We start from the raw sequence: 20024 nt of genomic DNA on the forward strand, positions 1-20024 counted from the left end.
CCCTGCACTGCATTTCTCACTTGTGCAAATAATTCCCAGCCTATATTACTGGGGAATTAATTGAGGATTGTTCATCTGTTCATCTAGCCTCTTTCTATTCATTTATCCATCAATTGTAAAATATTTTTAAAGACGATTCCAACTATTTATATCTCTGGCATTGCATTAGTGTTTTTTTACAAGTGTAGAAGGAAAGGCTGTGTACATTTGCAAATACGATGCAAAGACCTATGTTAAGAATGACACAGATCCAGAAGCATATAGTCGAGTGCCCAAAGTTTCCTCAGGGCTCAAATCAGCCTATGACAAAACAAATGTTTATATTTATATCTGTATATAACAAGGTAAATACAGTAAGTATAAATTACCCACACAATTTCCCATTAATTCCCGTATATTCCATGGAAAGTTTCCAACTTTGAATGTTCCCAGAATTTTGCAACCCTAGATGTCATACTATATTTAAAGTATGTAATTGATCATTTACAATTCCACACTTCAAGGGACTGGAAACTCAAAAGCTGTTTCAGTTCAATTATCTGAAAATACACAGTCACCCCTCAGGAACATTATTCACCTTTATGAGATGGTTGCTGCACATTCACCTGAACTGAGGAATTCTTGTGACCCCAAGAGCATGAAAGTTAGATACTTAAATTCTTAATGTTTCTTAAATATCTCTCCCTTTAATTTGGTTTATTCAATAACAAAATGTAAATCACACTAAATAGGATCTGTTATTGGTCAGTATGAACAGTAGGATTGATTACAGCAATAACTTACAGCGTTCACATGGACCTGACTATAGGCAATATGGAAAAACTCTAAACATTTTCTCAATTATAACTTGGGGGAATTATAACAGCATATAATTATTCTAACCCAAACAAAGGATTTGAATACTTTAACCACCAATGTAAAATTCATACATTTAAGGGATTTACAATACAGGAATCTATCACACTTTATAAGCTCTCAGCGAAAAATTTAATTTGATTCATAAGAGTGCGTTGGGTAACTCTTTGTTCTCCAAAATTCAAAAGCACAACTAACAACTATCCTAGAAAACAATTTACATGATTTGTGTACTTGATTTTTAATTATTGGTTTGCAGCCGCTGTGTTTCCGATTATTAAAAGAGTCATAATACAACTATATCAAACTGTTAAAAGATGGAATAAATCCAAATCGTGTGAAATTAGGAGATGGGGGACAGCAGCGGAACTCTCGACCGCGTCAGATAACAGACAGCCACCGAATCCAATCCAATGAACTGCCCTTACTTGCGCTGTAGCCAATCACGTACGGGGGAGTGTTCTCTGCCCCGCCCCGCCGGTGTCCATACGCGCTGCACTAAGGTCAGAGGTGTCATTCGGTGTTTAACCAGCAAGCAGCCGAAGGAAGCGGAGGAGACTGATCCAGGAAGGTGCAGGAAACAAGCGGCCACAGCAGCAACATGAGTCTGTCCAACAAACTCAACCTGAACACGGTGGACGTGAAGGGGAAGCGCGTCATCATGAGGTGAGCGTCTCTGGTCTGCCTGTTAGCTTCTGGTACCGCCGAGGGCTAGTCGGAAATGGGATTACTTAACGGATATTACACCGTGTACCTGATGTAGCTAGCTGTAGTTCTGTGGTGAAGACACATCAGTGATGGAGCACGATGTGTGGAGCAGTTCAGTCCATTCAATGGAGGACAGGAAGTGAACTTACTGGTTGTCACGCTTCCCAGCCATGTTACGTGCCTGTGGGGAGATGCTGCATGGATGCAACCATCACTGCATCCAGCGGGAATCAAACTAGTGACGTTAGACCAGTGGTTCTCGAATTGTCTGAAATCTACCACGTCCTCCAGTTAGAGAATCACTGCGTTAAACCAAGATCACTGCAGACACAGGGTCAGAATTAGATTAAACTAACATTACTAAATACAGTGAGACTCAGGCTTAGATTCAACTAACATCACTGCAGACACAGGGTCAGAATTAGATTAAACTAACATCACTAAATACAGTGAGACTCAGGCTTAGATTCAACTAACATCACTGCAGACAATGAAATTTAGTATTTTGCATTTAATGCTATCATTGCATGAAGTGAATCCGCTCCTTATGTTGAATAAACATCACTGCAACAATCCAGCCGGTCGTGATGCAGTAAGACTTGTAAAGGTAGTTGCTTCATATCCATCTGAGCCCTTAGCGAGGTCTTCACATTTTCTGAGCAGCAACTAAAAACTACAAACTAAAGATCAAATGTTGAGGCGCTAAGAAAATCAGAAAATCAAAAGAAAATCTCCCATGTTGCATCAGGGCCGGATGTTGGTTTAACTCCCCTCCCCTCCATGGCTCCTATAATAAATTCTGTCACCTATCTGACAGAAAGTTGTGTTATTTGTACGTACTATTGTTCTGCCACCTACTCTCTGGACATTTCTACAAACTGTGAAGTTTCAAGTGCAATTGGCAGCCCCAATTGCACTTGAAACTGACACTTGTGTGGAAATGTCAGAGGGCCATTTTGGTTCACTCAATCTGGTGGTGAAACAACAGTCTGCATAGGACAAGGGTCACTGGCAGCAGCCCTCCGCCTGCACTGCTCAGTGTTAAAAGGTCAAACACATGTTGAGTTAGTCTCAGTGTGGACTGACGGTGTGTTGCACAGAGTTACCTCGTATCACACCCAGGGCCTGTCGCAGCATGCAGATTGAACTGTAGATGGATTGCAGGAGAGGCTTTTTGTGAGCGGCTGGTCCAGAATTAAAAAGAGGGAAGGTTGCTGTAGAGACCTGGCAGTGCCCGACAGAAACCTATTCAGCAGCCAAATTCTAAAGAGGCCAGATATCCTCATCGGTCTTATTGGGTTGAGTTTAACTTGACTTGGAGCCTAAGAAACACTTTTTACTTTCCAGACAAAACCTACGAAACTCCAATGAAAATGTTAACAGGCAAACAAGGAGTTAGATACTGTTATAAAGCCTGCAGCTCCCTGCCATTGGTGTAAAAATAGCTGTCTGGCCACACCGAGGTATCTTGATCAGTTTAGTTCTTTGTCTTGGCCCATCAAGGTTTAACTCTTCCACTAGGCTTATTTCAGCCTGTGGAGCAGCTCAGCCTCAGTCTGAGTGTGTTTGTGTGTAGATGAACCTCCAGTGATGGGCAGATCCACGCTAATGACAACAGAAGGAACAATTAAATATCAGTTGGTAGTTGGCCGAGCGTTATCTGTGTACAGGAGCTGTTGAGCCACTGAACTGCTGACTGCTGGGTTTTTGACTGAGACAATGGATTGCTGCTTCGATGGCACTGGCAGTGTGTGCTAGGTGTGTGTGTGTGCAGAATGTGTGTTAGTGTGTGGGTGCACTCTGATCATGTGTCTCAGTGCATCACGTTCTCCGACAGGGAGGAGCTTATGTAACCGACTGGAGTATGAGGGATGCAGCATGTTCTCATTAACTGTATCACTGCAGAGCTGGAGGAAGAACCAGCTCAATGGGCAGAACAGCAGTATATAAGCTAACCCTGCCAGTAAAAAGTTGATGAAAGCCTTTCACTGGATAGAACTGTCTGAAAAAATATAATTTCACATAATTACCCAAAAGGGGCGTGCCCCTGTAGCCTGGGAGAGGAAACTATGAACTGCAACATCCCTTATTCAAATTCAACTGGAAACAAAGGAAATCACCAAAACCTCCCTAATGCACTGCTCACCTCAATAGTCTCATTTATTCCAGGTAATCATGTTTGTTCTCTTCCAGGGTCGATTTCAACGTCCCCATGAAGGACAAGCAGATCACAAACAACCAGAGGTAAAGCCCGTCTCATTTTTTACAGCAAATATTTGTAAATTGCAAGTTCCTGAGGTTCGTTGCAAAAAGAAGTAGAGAAACAGTGTCAGGAGGGAAATCTCACGTCAATGTTCCATTATTTTCAGGATCAAGGCGGCCGTTCCCACCATCAAACACTGCCTGGACAACGGGGCCAAGTCCGTCGTGCTGATGAGCCACCTGGGACGCCCTGATGGAAACTTCGTCCCTGAGAAGTACTCCCTGCAGGTCGTCGCTGTCGAGCTCCAGACCCTGCTGGGAAAGTGAGTTCATAGACTCGATTGCTTACATCCGGTTTATTTCTAAAAGCATAAAATGAAGAAATAGCTGGAATATAGTTTTTTTTTTTTTGCACTGAACAAAATTATAATTAAGTTTTGTCTGTCAAAATCATAGACTATTGTGTTTGTGATAAGATGATTCATCCTCACTGTTCCTCTGCGGTTCTTCAGGGACGTGACCTTCCTGAAGGACTGTGTGGGAGCAGAAGTGGAAGCTGCCTGCGCTGACCCCGCCACCGGATCAGTTATCCTGCTGGAGAATCTCCGCTTCCACGTCGCTGAAGAGGGAAAAGGCAAGGATGCCTCAGGAAACAAGGTGAGTCTCTCAGTCGGCCTGTTCTGGTTGAGGACATGGTTACTAACGTTCGGCGGAATTTGGTGCGTCATGTGTTTTGGTTTACATTAAGTTAGTAGTGAGAATAGCAAATACAGTTTATATCCATTAAATATGACCATTTGTTCACTTCAAATAAGTGCATTATAATTTAAGATTTCACTGACCAAATTAAAGTGTTGTTTCAAATTAGCTAGTGATTGTGCTCTGTGTTACCAGACTGGACAGTGTACTCATCACTGTCCACTTAAAGGGTTTTTGGGCAACTTGTGATTCGATGTGTGTTTAACCAGCCAGCGATCGGCTGAGGCTCAGGAAGTAGAGCAGGTTTTTATAGAGGGTGGTTTCCATCCGTGCTTCCAGATCACGTGTCAAAGTGTCCTGGGGAAAGATACTGACCAGTAGGTTTGAGGAATTAAATCACTATGTTTAAATGTGTTTTATAAATGTGTGTGAGTGGTTGAATGTGACAAAGCGTAGATAACTGTAAGTGGGTATTGATACTGGTCAACTACAAAATAAATGCATTCTAGGTGTTTTTCTCATTGAAAAGATTAAGGGTTGAATGAAAGGATTGAAAGAATTTCTGATTTTAGACAAAAATATATATATGACTATTACAAACTGGTCAGAATAACTTAATTCACTGCAGTTGTAGCGGTGGGTAGAGTGATGTGTCTGGATCACCGGTCGTGCTCTGGCTGTCGGTCACAGACTATTCACAGAACTTCTCACTACTGGGTCACCTGGAGAAAAATGCATAGTCACTCCAGCTGCAGTGTCTCTCGAAAGGAGCTGAGTCACCGTCTATTGATGTCATGGTCTGGAGCGCTGCAGTGACTGCGAAGATTCACTTCAACCGGTCACGTCGTCAGCTTTTTGAATTTGAAGTTTGCTTGTCACCGACAGTAAAGATCACAGCGCCGATGTGCAATCTTTTCATTTATACCCTCTGGAAGGAACCAGGAAGAGACTTAGACATCTGAGTGATGACAATGAACTTGTTCTTCTTCATGAGATGCAGATATAGGCTCAGGACTCTGTATAAAAACTGATCCCGGTCACTCAGTGGATCAGCAGCCTTGTCCTGCTGACATTTATACTGAAGGTCAGTGGGTTGTCCTGGCTGCATGTGTTGCTTTTCCTGTCCTGAGGGCCTGGTTGGTATGTAGCCTGAGTGCTTCGGTTTCTACTGTACCGCTCTACTGTATCACACTCGTCTTATATAAAATCCTTTCTCAGAGACTGAGCTGCTCACGACACTGAATTCACTTCACTGTTTGTCAACCCTTTGGTGAATGAAGGGGAGTAATTATGAGTTTCCAAGCTCCACATGGTAACACTATAAAGTATGAAAGAGACTCATACATATTTTGTAGATTTGTAATTAAATATAATCTGTCATGTGAGCTGAAGAGGGAAACTTAAAAAGCAGTGACTTGTCCGTCTGACATTTGAACGACACTGAGGAGCTCTCTTGACCTTTCTCTGGCCCCCGGTCACTCAGTCATGACCTAACTGTTAAAGTGCAGCAGGAACCTGATCCATCATGACTGATTACTGCTTCTCAAAGATGGTTTATATACGCTGGAGCCACATAGCAGCAGGCGTTTTTCATTCAGGTGCTGGTATAGATGGTGTTCTGAATGACATGGACCATTTTGCTCATTGGTATGATGTATTAAACTAATAGTCATGTGAGCAGAGACTGTTATTTAATCTTGCATTGGGATGATAAAATAACAGGAGCAGCGTTATTAAACGTCAAACAATGGCTCAGTTGTGCACAACAATTTTCCTTTGTGGCAGGAAATAATGACAGAGAACACATAAGCCTTGCTAAGAAGTCAGAATTGTTTGTCTATAAGCAAATTGTAAATCATCCCTTGTGGGTAAAATAGAGGTGTGAAAAGAAACTCAGACTTCAGCAACTGATACTGTTTACTTTGTTCCCTCAGTGTTCATCTTCTTCTCTTAGTTTTTCTCATATTTTCTGTCCCTCAGACCAAGGCCACCCAGGAGCAGATTGATTCCTTCAGGGCATCTCTGTCCAAACTGGGAGACGTTTACATTAACGACGCCTTCGGCACAGCCCACAGAGCCCACAGGTGAGCGGGACTCAGACTGACTGGGTACAGTCATTATGGAGATCACTAGAGAAGATCTCTCAAATTCAGTATACAAGGATTTTAAAGGTTGCAATCTACATGGCATTACATTTTACTTCATGAACTGTGCAGATATGACCATGCTGCTGTAACGAAAATTGTCTGTCTACATCCTCTACTGTTTCTATACCTCTGTTGACCCCTTGTCTCCCTCTCTCTCCCTCCCAGCTCCATGGTGGGAGTGAATCTGCCCCAGAAGGCTGCTGGTTTCCTGATGAAGAAGGAGCTTGACTACTTTGCCATGGCTCTGGAGAAACCTAAGAGGCCCTTCCTTGCCATCCTCGGAGGGTGAGAATGATTAGTTTCAACTTCTCATCAAGTTTGACCGTGTTCGTGGGTGATGGGACTGAAAACAGAACTCTGGTAAAATACATTTTAGGGGCTGTGTTCCGTGGTGTTATTCAAAGGTCCCAGTGAGGCATGAAAGATTATCCAGGAAGTCGGTTTGGAGTAAGAGATTAATTCAATTAAAGGCTTATCAGGCACCAAAACAACACAACGGTTTGCAGGACGACTCCAAGGTAAACAATAGGGAAGCCATTTTTTTTGCAAGTTCACTGAATGTCCGCTGGAATCATTTCACGAGCCAAACGTCTGTTCAGCCACGTCTAACAACAGAAATGGAAAATGATCACAGACCATGTTTTGTCTCTCGGTCTCTCACTAATTACAAAAAAGTAAAACTGGTTTTGCTGTAAATGTGTTTAGACAAAGTCAGTAACCAATGAAATGTAGAATTTAAACACATATACCATGTAAATTGTTACTAAATCAGGGCTTTTATACACGTTCCCATGAGACACTTCAGAATTGTATGATTGAGCGATGAAGGAGCCAGAATGTGACACAGACTCTTGCAGCAGACCTAACCTGTTATAGGAACCTTTCCCTGGAAGAACCATTTTTAATGTCATACACTGTGATTGACGTTGGGCACAAGCTGTTTGGATTTTCACTCCAATCTGCTGAAGGGCTTTACAGCATAAATCAAAAGGACGGTTGTGTTTCTCTGGATCAAACAGAGTTTAAAAGATAAGACTGACACCAGTTTTTTTCGGAGCTAACATTTAGTTTTGAAAAGACAGTTTAGTTTCCTGCTGTTCACACTGCAGCCTCTTGTTAAAACACCCAGGTTACCATCCAGGAATAGACTATAAGCTCATTATGTAATCTGTGGTGTCACAGTGCACCGCTTTCTTCAAGACACAGCCGTCACTGCTCAACACTTAGTGTGGAGATGACAGCTCATTTAATGTATATTTAAAATTTGTGTTAATTGGTAAACACTCCATTTATATAGAATATTTTCAGTCTTTGTTGAATAAGTGGTTTTATATTTGAAGGGTGCTCGTTTACTCTGTTAGTCCAAGTTGTGAATGAATAAAGAGGAAACAATGTGTGAAGCTGCTGTAATACTCAGTTTAGCCAAGCTACCATTTGGCCTCATGTCAGAGTCCATATTAGTCTGAGTGCACTGTGCAACTGTCACATCCGCTCAGTGTGGAGCGATGCAGCCAGTTCATGGACAGAGGGGACGAGTGTAATCAGAGGTCCGACTGTAGTGAAACAGATCAATCACGAGGTCGCAAGTAGTTGTGACTGAATCTGTCTGTATGGTCAGAAATATGTAAACATCTCGGTGTTAAATTCAATGGGCTGTATTGGTTGGGGTTGCGTTTCTTCAGGATCCAGAAATAATCCAGTATTTCCAGTTTAAGTATCAGATTAATGTATTTATCAGCATCTAACACACGGCACAGTGGTTCATAATACTGTGGCACAGGATTTCACCGCTCCTGAAAGCTATCACAGTGTCAATTTATATTTCCACAGCTGTCTGAGTGAAACTTTTTATTTGAGGAACATTTATTACATCATCACAGGAAACGGATTCAACCTGGTTTAGTACTGAATGTAAATATCGACCACCTTTCTCTCATGTGGGCCGCCTCTTCTGTTCCTTATCTATACTGACGTGTTCCGCCTCTCTCCTGTCTGTTTCTCAGAGCGAAGGTGAAAGATAAGATCCAGCTGATCAACAACATGTTGGATAAGGTCGATGAGATGATCATTGGCGGAGGCATGGCCTTCACCTTCCTCAAAGTCCTCAACAACATGGAGGTGAGCCAAATCTCAGGAAGGGTACATCAAGGTTTTGGAAATCCAAAACACAAATAATCGATAAAGCTCTGCAGAGCTGAGAAGTGGAAATACTTAATTCACTTTTTCACTTTTGTGTCCCTTGTTATTTGTCAACATATCACAAAACCAGCTCAGCAACTCGACACTAGTCTTTGGTTCATATTTTACTCCCGTTTCCTCTCTTCCTCTTGCCTTCATCAGATCGGTACATCCTTGTACGATGAGGAAGGGGCCGGCATTGTCAAAGACCTGATGGCCAAAGCTGAGAAGAACGGCGTCAAGATCACGCTGCCCGTCGACTTTGTCACCGCTGAGAAGTTTGACGAGAGCGCCACCGTTGGCTCTGCCACCGTCGCTGCAGGCATTCCCGCTGGCTGGATGGTGAGAAATCTATATTTATTTTCATCAGTATCCAATTCAAGTTTTATAATTTTTTTATATATTGGTTCTAATGTTTTCTTTCTCCACTGCAGGGTTTGGACTGTGGACCAGAGAGCATTAAGGCCAATGCAGAGGTGGTGGGCCGGGCCAAGCAGATTGTGTGGAACGGCCCAGTTGGTGTGTTTGAGTGGGACAACTTTGCCAAAGGGACGAAGAGCATGATGGACAAAGTGGTCGAGGTGACCAAGGCTGGGTGCATCACAATTATCGGTAAGAAAGACAAGATGGTGGATGGAAGCGTTTGTTGTTTGCTTGTTTTTAGCCATGTTATTCAGTTTGTTAGTCTGCAAACATTTACACAAATTCAAGTCTGTTTTCAGAGCTGTTCAAAGTAAATAGAACCTAAGATAAATTACCTTCCAACAAGAGTCTTGTAGAATTTAGAAGTAAACGATGTGTGTTTGTGTCCAGGTGGGGGCGACACTGCCACCTGCTGTGCCAAGTGGGACACAGAGGACAAGGTCAGCCATGTCAGCACCGGAGGCGGTGCCAGCCTGGAGCTGCTGGAGGGTGAGTGACAGAAAAACAACACAATGCTTTGTCCTAAAACTTCAAAGATTGAATAGATTTGAATTGCGTCCCCAATTCTTTGTCACAACATGACTGACTAACTTTACTAATGGGTCAAGAGGGCATGCATTCAGTCAAGTTGATCGTGAGCGCCCTCTGCTGGATCTTGGGGCAAACTACTTCAGACAGTCTGATGCTCTTTTAGACTCAATATTTTAAACTCAAACGGGTCATTACAGATGGAAGATATATGGACTCCTCTCCCCCCCATTCAATTTCAATTAAAAAGTGATAAACCTCACAGGATGACGAACGAAGACAGACTTAATTTCAGTGCCGAGTTGTACTGAAGGATAACAATGATGTTGACAGTGCTTTCTCTGTCCCTGTGTCCTCAGGTAAAGTCCTGCCCGGCGTGGATGCCCTCAGCAGTGCCTAAACTTTCCATCAGCTCACTGGTGTGTGTGTGTGTGTGAGTGATTGTGTGAAAGGTGTGTAGCTGCTCAGCCAGATTCCTGTTTACTCCTGAAACCTTCCCCACCCTGCAAAAACACCCACCGGCTTTCTCTGCCATTTCATCTCGTATTCAGGCTTTGTGTTTAAAGTAATGTCAGCTGTGATTCACGGAGATGAATCCTTTCCTTTGCCTCTAATCCATCGATGATGGCTGTAACGAGTAGAGCCCTCTGCCTTATTTTTCAGAATTAAGACTAAAACAGATCAAATGGCTTGTTGTGGTGGAAGTAGTTATTTTGCTCAGGTGAAACATTTCCCTGTTGACCTACAGAAGGTACGTCTGAAACATCCAAAGTGTTACCGTCACAGGGTGTCAGAGTTCTGCTCTACTTCTCTGACTCGTCTGGAGGACTGCTGTGTTTATTAAACAAATCATTAGATGAGTCGTCGGTTCACCTCCGAGGAACTTGAACACTGGCTCTTGAGTGTATGTGCGTGCATGAATGTGTGTATTGCTGCGTCACTTTTCCATAGCTGCCCCGGAACATCACTGCACTTCCTTTGACAACGTGGTATACATTCAGTATATATATATAGAAATGGTTAATGTGTGTGTGTACCTTGACGTCATATTTTCTGTCTGTTCACACTGACGTCGGCTCGGTCCTCGTCTTCTCTGGCTGTTGGTTTGAGCAGCGTCAGACTGAGGTGTGTCGCTCTCAGTCCGATCTGTTCAGGTTAATAAAACCGTTTCTGTGTAAAACTGTTCTCTGACCTGTTCATTTATTCTGAAGGGCTTTTATGATGCTCAGTGTATTCTGTGATGTGTCATTATCTGCAACACAGTTAATCTACCAGCTGAGATACAATGATAATACCTTGTCTTTGTATAACGTTGGAGGTTGTGTCTCAATTTCAGAAAAATTTGTCAGAAAATATCCCGGGCATAAGCGCTGCCATCTTGCACCAATCACATCATGTGGAGCCAGAATTTGCACAGCAGCATTCAGGGGATGGACCGTGATTCAGTATCATGTCAATAATGACTATTTTCTTAGCATCAAAAAACAGATAAATCAGAAACAGTGTAAAAACTACTTGAATGAAAACTGTACGAAACAACCCTTTTAGTTTATACTTATGTTCCATCCACTAACGTAGAGGAGGCAGGGTTTAGGACGTAGACTGCCAACACTGGTTTCACTTTCAGGGAGCAGTCATATCGTTTCTACAAATATCTGAATCAAAATGTAAGCGTACAGTTAATACACTTTGACGTACATGACTGCTTCATATGACCTTTAGTTCTCCATCTAAAACAGTTGATAGTTACAATGACTACATACTCTTTGAAACCTTGTGCTCCTTTAAAACGCGACATACATTAACTACAGAGATTATTTCTGTTCCGACTTCTTGGAGGAGATTTTTGGACAGAGAGAAAAGAGTGCATTTTTTTTTTTTTTTATGCATTCTTGAATTTGAGAATTAAACTGGTACTTTTTTCCAACAGTATTTACATGAAGGTACCAATTCATTTCCACCTTAATACTCAAAAGACAAATTGTTCAATAGTTCTCATACCCAAATAACCACTGGTATCGAAACAAACGCACAACAACATCAAAGAATTACAACATGTTTCCCAGGAAGTGGCAGTTGCTCACGTGCTGTAAATGTGGTGAGACGAGGCATCGCTTGCCCTATATAACTCTGCATGTTTTGCAAATTGGTAACCGCTAGGTGGCGACCTCCTTTTTCACAGACGATACACAATGAGGGTTCATGAGAATTTATTCACACAGCTGTCCACATAATTGGCACATGACACACACAACAGACACACAATAAAACGGAACAACATGTACTTCAGCCCAGGACAACAGACAGTAGAGGCTGCCTGCGTCATTCAATGGTGTTTTCTGGGCATGGTCCCCCTCGGGTGCACAACCCGGCTTTCATTCACATAATCGAGCTCATCTGTCACAGGGAAATAAATGGTGGAGAAAGTTGAAAAAAGGCTGAGAAATGTCACATTCAGTGTAATAGGTGAACACAGCAATATAGCAGATGTCTATACAGTATATGCACCAACAGCATAAAGGGTTTTATGCTAAAGTAAATGCCGTGTTACATTGTGTATGAGTCAGCTGTAACATCAGGGCATCTGTAGGTCTTAAAGTCTTGAAAAGCAAAAAGAGTGAAGTGTACTAAAGACATTTTAGGGTATTAAAAAATCATAATTTACAAAAGTATAAATACATATTATCTCTATTATTCCACAGGCAGCAGTGTTAATGTCATGATTTTGTTTTTCTTCATTTTGAAGTACAGGATTACATTTGTTGTGATTTCTAGGTTCTGACTCGGCTGGTGACCTCTGATCAAACCCTGAGGACTGGGGTCGTCGTCATCTCTGTCAGCTTTTTAACAAGTCGATTGTAACTGGCCTTAGACGTTATGTAACACTCGACAGGAATCAATGGATTTATGGGGGGGAAAAACCACGCTGGATAAGCTGCTGGATGTTTGACTGTTCGCTCCTGTTAAGCTGTTAAAGAAAAGTAAAGTTTGGATGATGGAATCTGATTGGTTGGCTGTTTGGGGTTGGCCGGGCCGGTTTCTATGGAGTTTCCAGGCAGTTGAGAGGATTGATTTTGTGGTTGCCAGGGTGATTCAGGGTGATTGCTCAGGACGGGTGAATGATTTCAATGTTCAGTGTGTGTCTGCTGGAGAGTTCACTCAGGTGGGGGTTTCTGCAGCAGGTTTAACCACATTAATCAGAGAACTGTACACAAGTTCTATGCTGAGACACTGGTGCACTTATATGTTCTCTCTGTTTCTACCTCAGTATATTCCAGTTACTAGGTACATTACTTTTAGAATATTTTTTAGTACAAGAGTTCAAGGTTTAGTCTGAGAAGGAACAGCTTTAATATGTTGAATAAGTAACCGTTTCATTGTTACTGTACTAACTCACCTTTAAACCTTCACATTTTTCTCATTTGTTTTTCAACTCTGATTTCAAAGTTTCACATTCACTTCCAGTAAAAAAAAACTTACGGCCAATGCACTGCATTCAAGGAAAACATGAAATACCAGCAGTTCATTCAACTATGCTGCAGATGTAAAAGAGTATTACATTATATTTTATAAATTTTCTTCTTAGAGTTGAAGTTAACAATATTGGTTACAAAATAGAAAATGGACCCTCCCTTCAGCTCAGGGAGGCTACAGGGAGTCTGTCATTTAATGTTAATTACAGATAAACAATGCATAACACAAACAAATACTGTTTGTTCTACTCACCATCTTCTTGTTGCTGCAGGAATTCAGAGTTTTCATAGTCGTCCTCATCTGTTGGAATGAGTCGAGCTTTAATGCACTGGAAACCATGAGTAAGCATTTCTTTCTACCAGATATGTTGATACAGAGGACAGGGGACGTACCATCTATTATAGGCAAGGATTGGAAAAAGTTTTCATACACACCCATTGTTTGATCAGCATCTAGAAAACAGACAACAAATACGTGTTTGTAATGTAGAAACATTCAACTGTTTCATTTTGAGAAACTGGTGACAAACACATTTTCAGTATTAAAGGGTAAAGAGAACAGGGACAAAAAAAAGAATGCTCACCATTTTCATCTTTTTGGACCATGTCATTTCCATAAACTGCGTTCGGGATGGGAGATCTAAAAATAATACACACACATGACATTCGTGAACCCGATGTTCTGTATGTAAATAGTTTTATACATGAATGGCCACATAGGCTACTCCCTCATTATTCAGGGATTCAGACTAAATGTTAAAATGTTCCTCATGGATTTTGATTCCATAGAGTAATTCAATTTCAATAGAAGCAAACATTCATAAAAACACATTTAATAAGGTCACGTAGTTTTGGTGAAGGTTATTTCGTTTTTGAGTTTTCTGAATTTTGAGCAAAACCAGTTTTATATGAAAAATAATATTGAAACCGTTTTACTTTATTATATTTTGAATGAAAAAAAGGTGTAGACCTCATACTTTATTTAATTAAATGCTAGGACAAAAATGATTATTAATATAATTGATGCAGAAATAAACTATTTGTCAAAATGTATCCACATCCATTCAGTACTTTGCATTCTCTCTGTTTTTGATGAGAAAGGGAATGAGTAGAGCTGTATACTTACACATATGTGTGTTCCAGTCTTCCTGTGTGATGTGCAGCTGTGACGACTGACACAGCACAGCAATGATGCAGTCAGACAATGATATATAAAAAACACGTACACTTGACGATGAATGTACTGGACGTTAATGTGTTTCTTGTATATGTAAACTTACCGTGTTTGATATTTTCATAGTCTGACTGATCATCAGCTGCGTCTGTAAAACACGGTGAAGGATAAAACCCTTCAGATAATTCATCTCACTGCAGGTTTATGTCAAATGAGAGCTGCTAAATCTTTGTCTTAAAACTGAAACCTTGAGGAAATAAAAGATAAGCTCACCTTGTGATGGCTCCTCTTGAATATCACTGAAAAACACATGAAACAGTAGTTTTCTGTATAGAATACAACAAACACTGCAATACACAGAGATGAGAGTAGCTGATATATTGTAATATACATACAGTGTGGTTGAAGGTATCTGATTGGTTCTGGTGACTGGGGAAAATATGTCAGAGTTGGTTTAATATGCAAATTAAAAGTGAACAATCAATACAAATCCGTGTAGGAAATATCTTTAATAACTTGTGATCAACGGATTCAAGGTCTGAAGCTGGAGCTGATGTTCTTTACCTGGTCTTGACTGCATCACCGCAAAAATACTTCCCCCGCGTTGACTGTCGAGATAAGAGTATTTAGATGACAACATTTTATACAGTAATAGAAAAATGACTCATTTAGTAAGAACATTCTAAAACACTTATTTTATTATTAACACACAAATTTAGCCTCCCATATATTTACTGTAATGACGTCATAGGATCCATTTTACACTGCGATAGCTTCATAATAGAAAGTTTTGATATTCATTTTACAGTTTCTGCTGAATATCTTTAACTAAATTATGCCACAACAATTAAACTGATGTTGTGTAATGTTGTCATAAACAACAGGAATATTTACAAATGACAGTAATGTGCAAACATGGCTTAAAGAAAGTTGACTGAATATTAGATACTTACAATGTCTGCAGGTCATATGTGTGATCCTCCTCACGTATGACCTCTGCAACAAATAAAACACAGTGAAACATTTTTAACTCTGTAGTCAACAATTTAAACTAAGTTGCATTTTAAGAAACCGGGCTCAGACGTTTGATAAACTCATTTTGTGAGTTTTCACGTGGACATTTTCAAACTCGACTGAGTTGAAAAGTTTGTGTTTCTAAAAACTATGGAAGCAGACGGTGAACTATGATTATACTAAGTAGAGCACAGACCACCGCCGAGTCTCAAAAGTCTCCTTGATTTCAATCAAACGGCACCAAATTGCATTCACTTGTAGATATCAGATCCCTAAATGTTTTCTCAATCAAGATCCATAGAATACTCCCTGGGAAAATAGGGATGGATCACTTTTAGTTTTAAGTGACTGAAAAGAGAAGCAGCTGCAAAGTAAGAGATGAGGTAACTGACTTCTTTACTGAACATTAGAGCATGTAAACCTCTTCAAGTAATAACTCAAATTAAAATGATGAGTCATGAATACGAGAAAAACAAACAAAACAACACACAAGTTCACTGTGTGTGAGGCTGCTGTTTGTCAGCTGCACTTACTGGTCTTCCTTTTACAGCAGATACACAGAACAGACAGGAGACTCAGTGACACCACTGACACCATACTCAGGACTGCAGCCAACACACTGGTGTTTTCAAGCATACCTACAAGAGACACAAAAGACACACATGACCATCTGTCCTATTTGCTCAAACACACTCTCTGCACTGCTCAGTAACTGTCGGCCGGCTCACAAGTGGACCGATATGTCAGTTATTGAGTTATTGAGAGTTAATCCATGAAGACACTGCTGGTCCATTAGTCAACTCTCCACTTCTCTGTCATGGTTGAGGTAGCTGCTGTCTTCCTGTTAATAAAACCGATGAACAGGAAGTGGTTGATTGAAACAAAACTGAAACACAGTGTAGGTTCTATAATGTAGACTAACACCTACATGCAGGGGCTTGACTCAATAGTAATGTGGTACAGTGACATTAACTGCTGTACAGCTTTAAAGTCCTTATTTATATCTGTATCTACAGGCAGCGGACTCACAAAGGTCTGGTACACTTTGGCTTTTGGTTGGGATTAATTTAAGTTATTAAAAGAGATTGATAAATGTTAAATGTTACACGTTAACCTTTAAAGCACAACTTTTACACCATTTCAGTCCCTGGGCTTTGTTTCTAAATCGATACTACTGATGCAGAAAACAGGACATATCTTCAGTGTAGGTACTTCTGCAAGTATTAGCAGAAATTAAATAGAAATTAAAAAGTGCATATGAAGAAATAAAACATTCAAAATAAAACATTCAAAATAAAACATTCAAATAAAACATTCAAAATAAAAAATTCAAAATAAAACCTTCATAATAAGAAAATAAAAATTCAAATAAAAAAGTTTACTTTAAAACATTAAAAGTAAGAAGCAAAAGAAGAAGAAGAAAAAGAAAAGAAGAGACTTTAACCCCGCTGGCGATAAAGAAAACAGGGGTAAAAGTCTTGATTCTTGATTGAAGTTCTCATTCTCTGCTTTTATGCTACGAAACGTGATCAGAAAGATCGGTCCACTCCCACATGTGGCTTGAGTTTCTTATTTTATCTTTGACACTCTGCTGTAAAGCTGATGGTGTCTGATGATAAAATACGTGTTAACAATGTCTCTGATTGACGGCCACCATACTTCTCCTAAAGACTCCATCAGAAGACTAAATTCTCATCAAAAACACAACTGATTGCTGTCCTGGCTCCTAAATGGTAGATTGAGCTCCCCATGGACATCCAGATATCAGAAAGATCTTCTGCCGCAAAGTAAAAACATACGTCTTCCGACTATACCTTGAATAAAATTTTAAAACTAACAATTTAGTAGCAGTAAAATGGCACTTACTTATAGCACTTTGTAGTTTAGCTTTTTCTGAAGAAATTGTACTTTCTTGACTCTTGTTGTTCTAGGTCTGTACTCTCGGGGTTTGAATGCACTTATTGTAAGTCGCTTTGGATAAAAGCGTCAGCTAAATGAAATGTAATGTAATGAAAGACAAGTTGTCGTGTCCGTCTTGAACGAGTCGTTTTTATGTTCACTGACAGCATTTCAAAAAATGTAAAATCTATAATATCTGTGAATGCCAACAACGGCATGGTTAATGTGAAGGAAAGTGGTGAGTTGTTTGTCGGTGATGGGACACGGACTTGTCTCCAAACTGCAGTTGTCCTCTCGTCAGGAGAAGACCAGGCAGAGAGTAGGACTTCAGCATGTGAAATAACAGTGTATTATATTAGAGTTCGTTTCACACTGTCCAGGGTTGCCCACCTCACGTCCAATTTCAGCTGGGAGTAGCTCGGGTCCCACTGTGACCCTTTAAGGTTAAGCAGTACAGATAATAGATGGATGGATGGTTTTACAGGCCTGACAGAAATATTACTGTCTCCAACTGTAACATTATATTCAGGTCAAACACACAAACGTATTAGAGACATTGTTCATCGATTTCTAAAGGTACAGACATTAGTGAGAGATTGTGATGTGTGAGATGTTGCCGTGTTACCTTCAGTGGTCCGGCTGCCTTCATTCTTCACGAGCAGCAGAGCAGCCTGTGCTTCCTCTTTCAACACCTCGCCACATCCGTCACTCTCAAGACAGATGAGAAAAGACCTCCCCGAAGCGCACGCCTGTTATCTCCGTGTGGTTTCGAACTGGACACACAACCGCGCCTGCCTCTTCTTTTACTTGATGCACTTCTTTATAAAAAAAGCCTTAGTGGTGAGACTAAGTTTCCACTTTAGATGTGTTTAAGTTTTACAAAGTGCAGTAACGAAGCAGCCTCCTACGTATCAGGCAATTTATAATTTCAACGAGTTAAAAGATCAGCATTAGAAATGTATGAGACATTAAACTGTTGTTACTGGAATCCTTCCTCTTGAGGTGAGCTGGTGTCTGCATGAAAACTTTAAACAGTTTGGCCTCAATCATATTGAAAACCTGGTCTATAGTCCTCGGGTTCTCAGCCTGGGCCAAATGTTCCCCTCTAGCAGGACAATGACGTTCAGCACATGCAGCCAATGCAGGACAACTCTGGGGGTTTCCAGAAGCCCTGACATGTAACAAAGAGCTTATAGGCTCCTTTATAACATTAGCTTGAACTCAATCAAACCTTTCCAGAGAGACCTGCAAATGGCTGTTCATTGATGATCCCCATCCAACCTGACTAAGCTTGAGAGGTTCTTCAGAAATGAAAGAGATCCTGTTGTGAAAAGCCTGTGGCATCATACACAAGAAGACTTGATGTTGTAATGGCTGCCAAAAGTGCTTCACCCAAGGTCTGTTATATAACTTATATATAAGACAGGTGACCAATTAGAGGATAATCCAACATTAAGTGTCTTAGTAAAGTGTTGGCCACCATGTGTTACCACATCTTTATTGCATCTTGCATTGAATGTCTGGAACTCCACTGGTGCTTACAACATTATTTAGAATCACAAACAGTATTCCATGATGAGCAAACCCTTGGAACTGTGGAAAGAATAAATCCCTCATTAGGTGGAAGAAACCTCTGGAATATTATCGACTAACTGTTTGAAACCAAATTTACCACAAAATGATATGCCGCATTGCATTAAACCTCGGAGGTCTGAATTTGCAACTGGTTGCAACTGGAACGCCCCCTCAGGTCAGAATTTGGACTCTGGAGGAACCTCATACCCAGGACTTCGAAATCCAAGATGGCCCCTCCATATATCAACAGTAGTGAAAGCTGAGCCCACGAGGTGTAATGGAACGTGGCCTAAATACCGGGTCTGAACAGGGTCGTAGAGGAGGCGGGCGGGGTCAATTGCCGTGTTCCAGACAATTCGGATGTTGGATATTCCAACTTGAAATTTCCAACTTCCGACTTCCAAGACACTTTATTTGGTTTGTGATGAAACAATTCAACTGTGACCAGTGAAGCCTCCGTTCATACATAAACAAAGCAGAGGAAGGGAAACAACGCAGTAGGCAATAGACGCCATTAAACATTGGATTTATGATGTTTTTATACTTGAAAACCCATTCCAATACACATGAGGGAGCAAACACACACACTCCACGTCAGTCAATCACACAAACCAGGAAACAAGAGTTCAACAGAGTGTAGACGGGCCTCAGCGGGACAGTATCTACTATCTACTAAGTAGGAGGTCGGAGTTGTTCTGGACTGCAGCATGGGCCCTGCGCTTCATCCCGCCACCAGGGGGCGGTGGAGGCTCTTTGGCTTCACTTGGAGGGGCGCTGTCACGTCGTCCATCTTGGTTCCCGGACCACAGGTTCTCCACTGAAGCCCCACGCTCCCCTTAAATCAGTCGCTGCCTGACGTCATGACGGCGCGGACGCGTCACACCACGCATGACAGCAGACATGAAGGGCTCGGTCCGCTCGGCTGTGGATTCTCCATCTCACCACAGCCTGGGATGTTTCTCCACTGTGCCAGTGTGTTGGTGAATGCGCTGCCTCCATGTTTGCGGTGCCGGGTTAAAGTCTGGGTGTGTCCCCGCAGCGGCTCGCGCTCCTCCCTCTCTACTAGTTGTTGTTGTTTTGGTTGTTGCGTGTAACTGCCGCGCGCTGTGGCTCGTGCTGTCAGCCCGGGTCTCGTGCCTGGACGCGCGC

The 20024-nt window shown here is 41.4% G+C and overlaps 2 protein-coding genes across 3 annotated transcripts; one reads left to right on the forward strand and one right to left on the reverse strand.

Moving 5' to 3' along the window:
• The first annotated feature begins 1313 nt into the window (after positions 1-1313).
• Positions 1314-10920, forward strand: pgk1 (phosphoglycerate kinase 1). Its single transcript, XM_053441852.1, has 11 exons — positions 1314-1521; positions 3757-3807; positions 3933-4088; positions 4278-4422; positions 6445-6548; positions 6777-6896; positions 8615-8729; positions 8952-9131; positions 9224-9401; positions 9603-9701; positions 10100-10920. Exons 1-11 carry the CDS (start codon positions 1457-1459, stop codon positions 10138-10140), a joined length of 1254 nt encoding a protein of 417 aa, XP_053297827.1. The 5' UTR covers positions 1314-1456; the 3' UTR covers positions 10141-10920.
• Positions 10921-11933: 1013 nt separating this feature from the next.
• Positions 11934-18084, reverse strand: si:dkey-183i3.6 (LAT2 domain-containing protein). 2 transcript variants are annotated; one of them, XM_053442223.1, is made up of 12 exons: positions 17926-18084; positions 15935-16039; positions 15341-15383; positions 14952-14995; positions 14783-14816; positions 14661-14686; positions 14494-14535; positions 14340-14385; positions 13798-13853; positions 13649-13666; positions 13467-13514; positions 11934-12137 (listed from the first exon to the last, which is right to left on the reverse strand). In XM_053442223.1, the coding sequence occupies exons 2-12, from the start codon at positions 16035-16037 to the stop codon at positions 12067-12069; spliced, it is 531 nt and encodes a 176-aa protein (XP_053298198.1). In that variant the 5' UTR covers positions 16038-16039; positions 17926-18084; the 3' UTR covers positions 11934-12066. The 2 variants fall into 2 exon arrangements, with proteins under 2 accessions (XP_053298198.1, XP_053298197.1); XM_053442222.1 differs by having other exon boundaries at positions 13607-13666.
• Between the last annotated feature and the right edge of the window lie 1940 nt (positions 18085-20024).

This window comes from Pleuronectes platessa, chromosome 15 (assembly GCF_947347685.1).
Source record: "Pleuronectes platessa chromosome 15, fPlePla1.1, whole genome shotgun sequence".
Lineage (NCBI taxonomy): Eukaryota > Metazoa > Chordata > Actinopteri > Pleuronectiformes > Pleuronectidae > Pleuronectes > Pleuronectes platessa.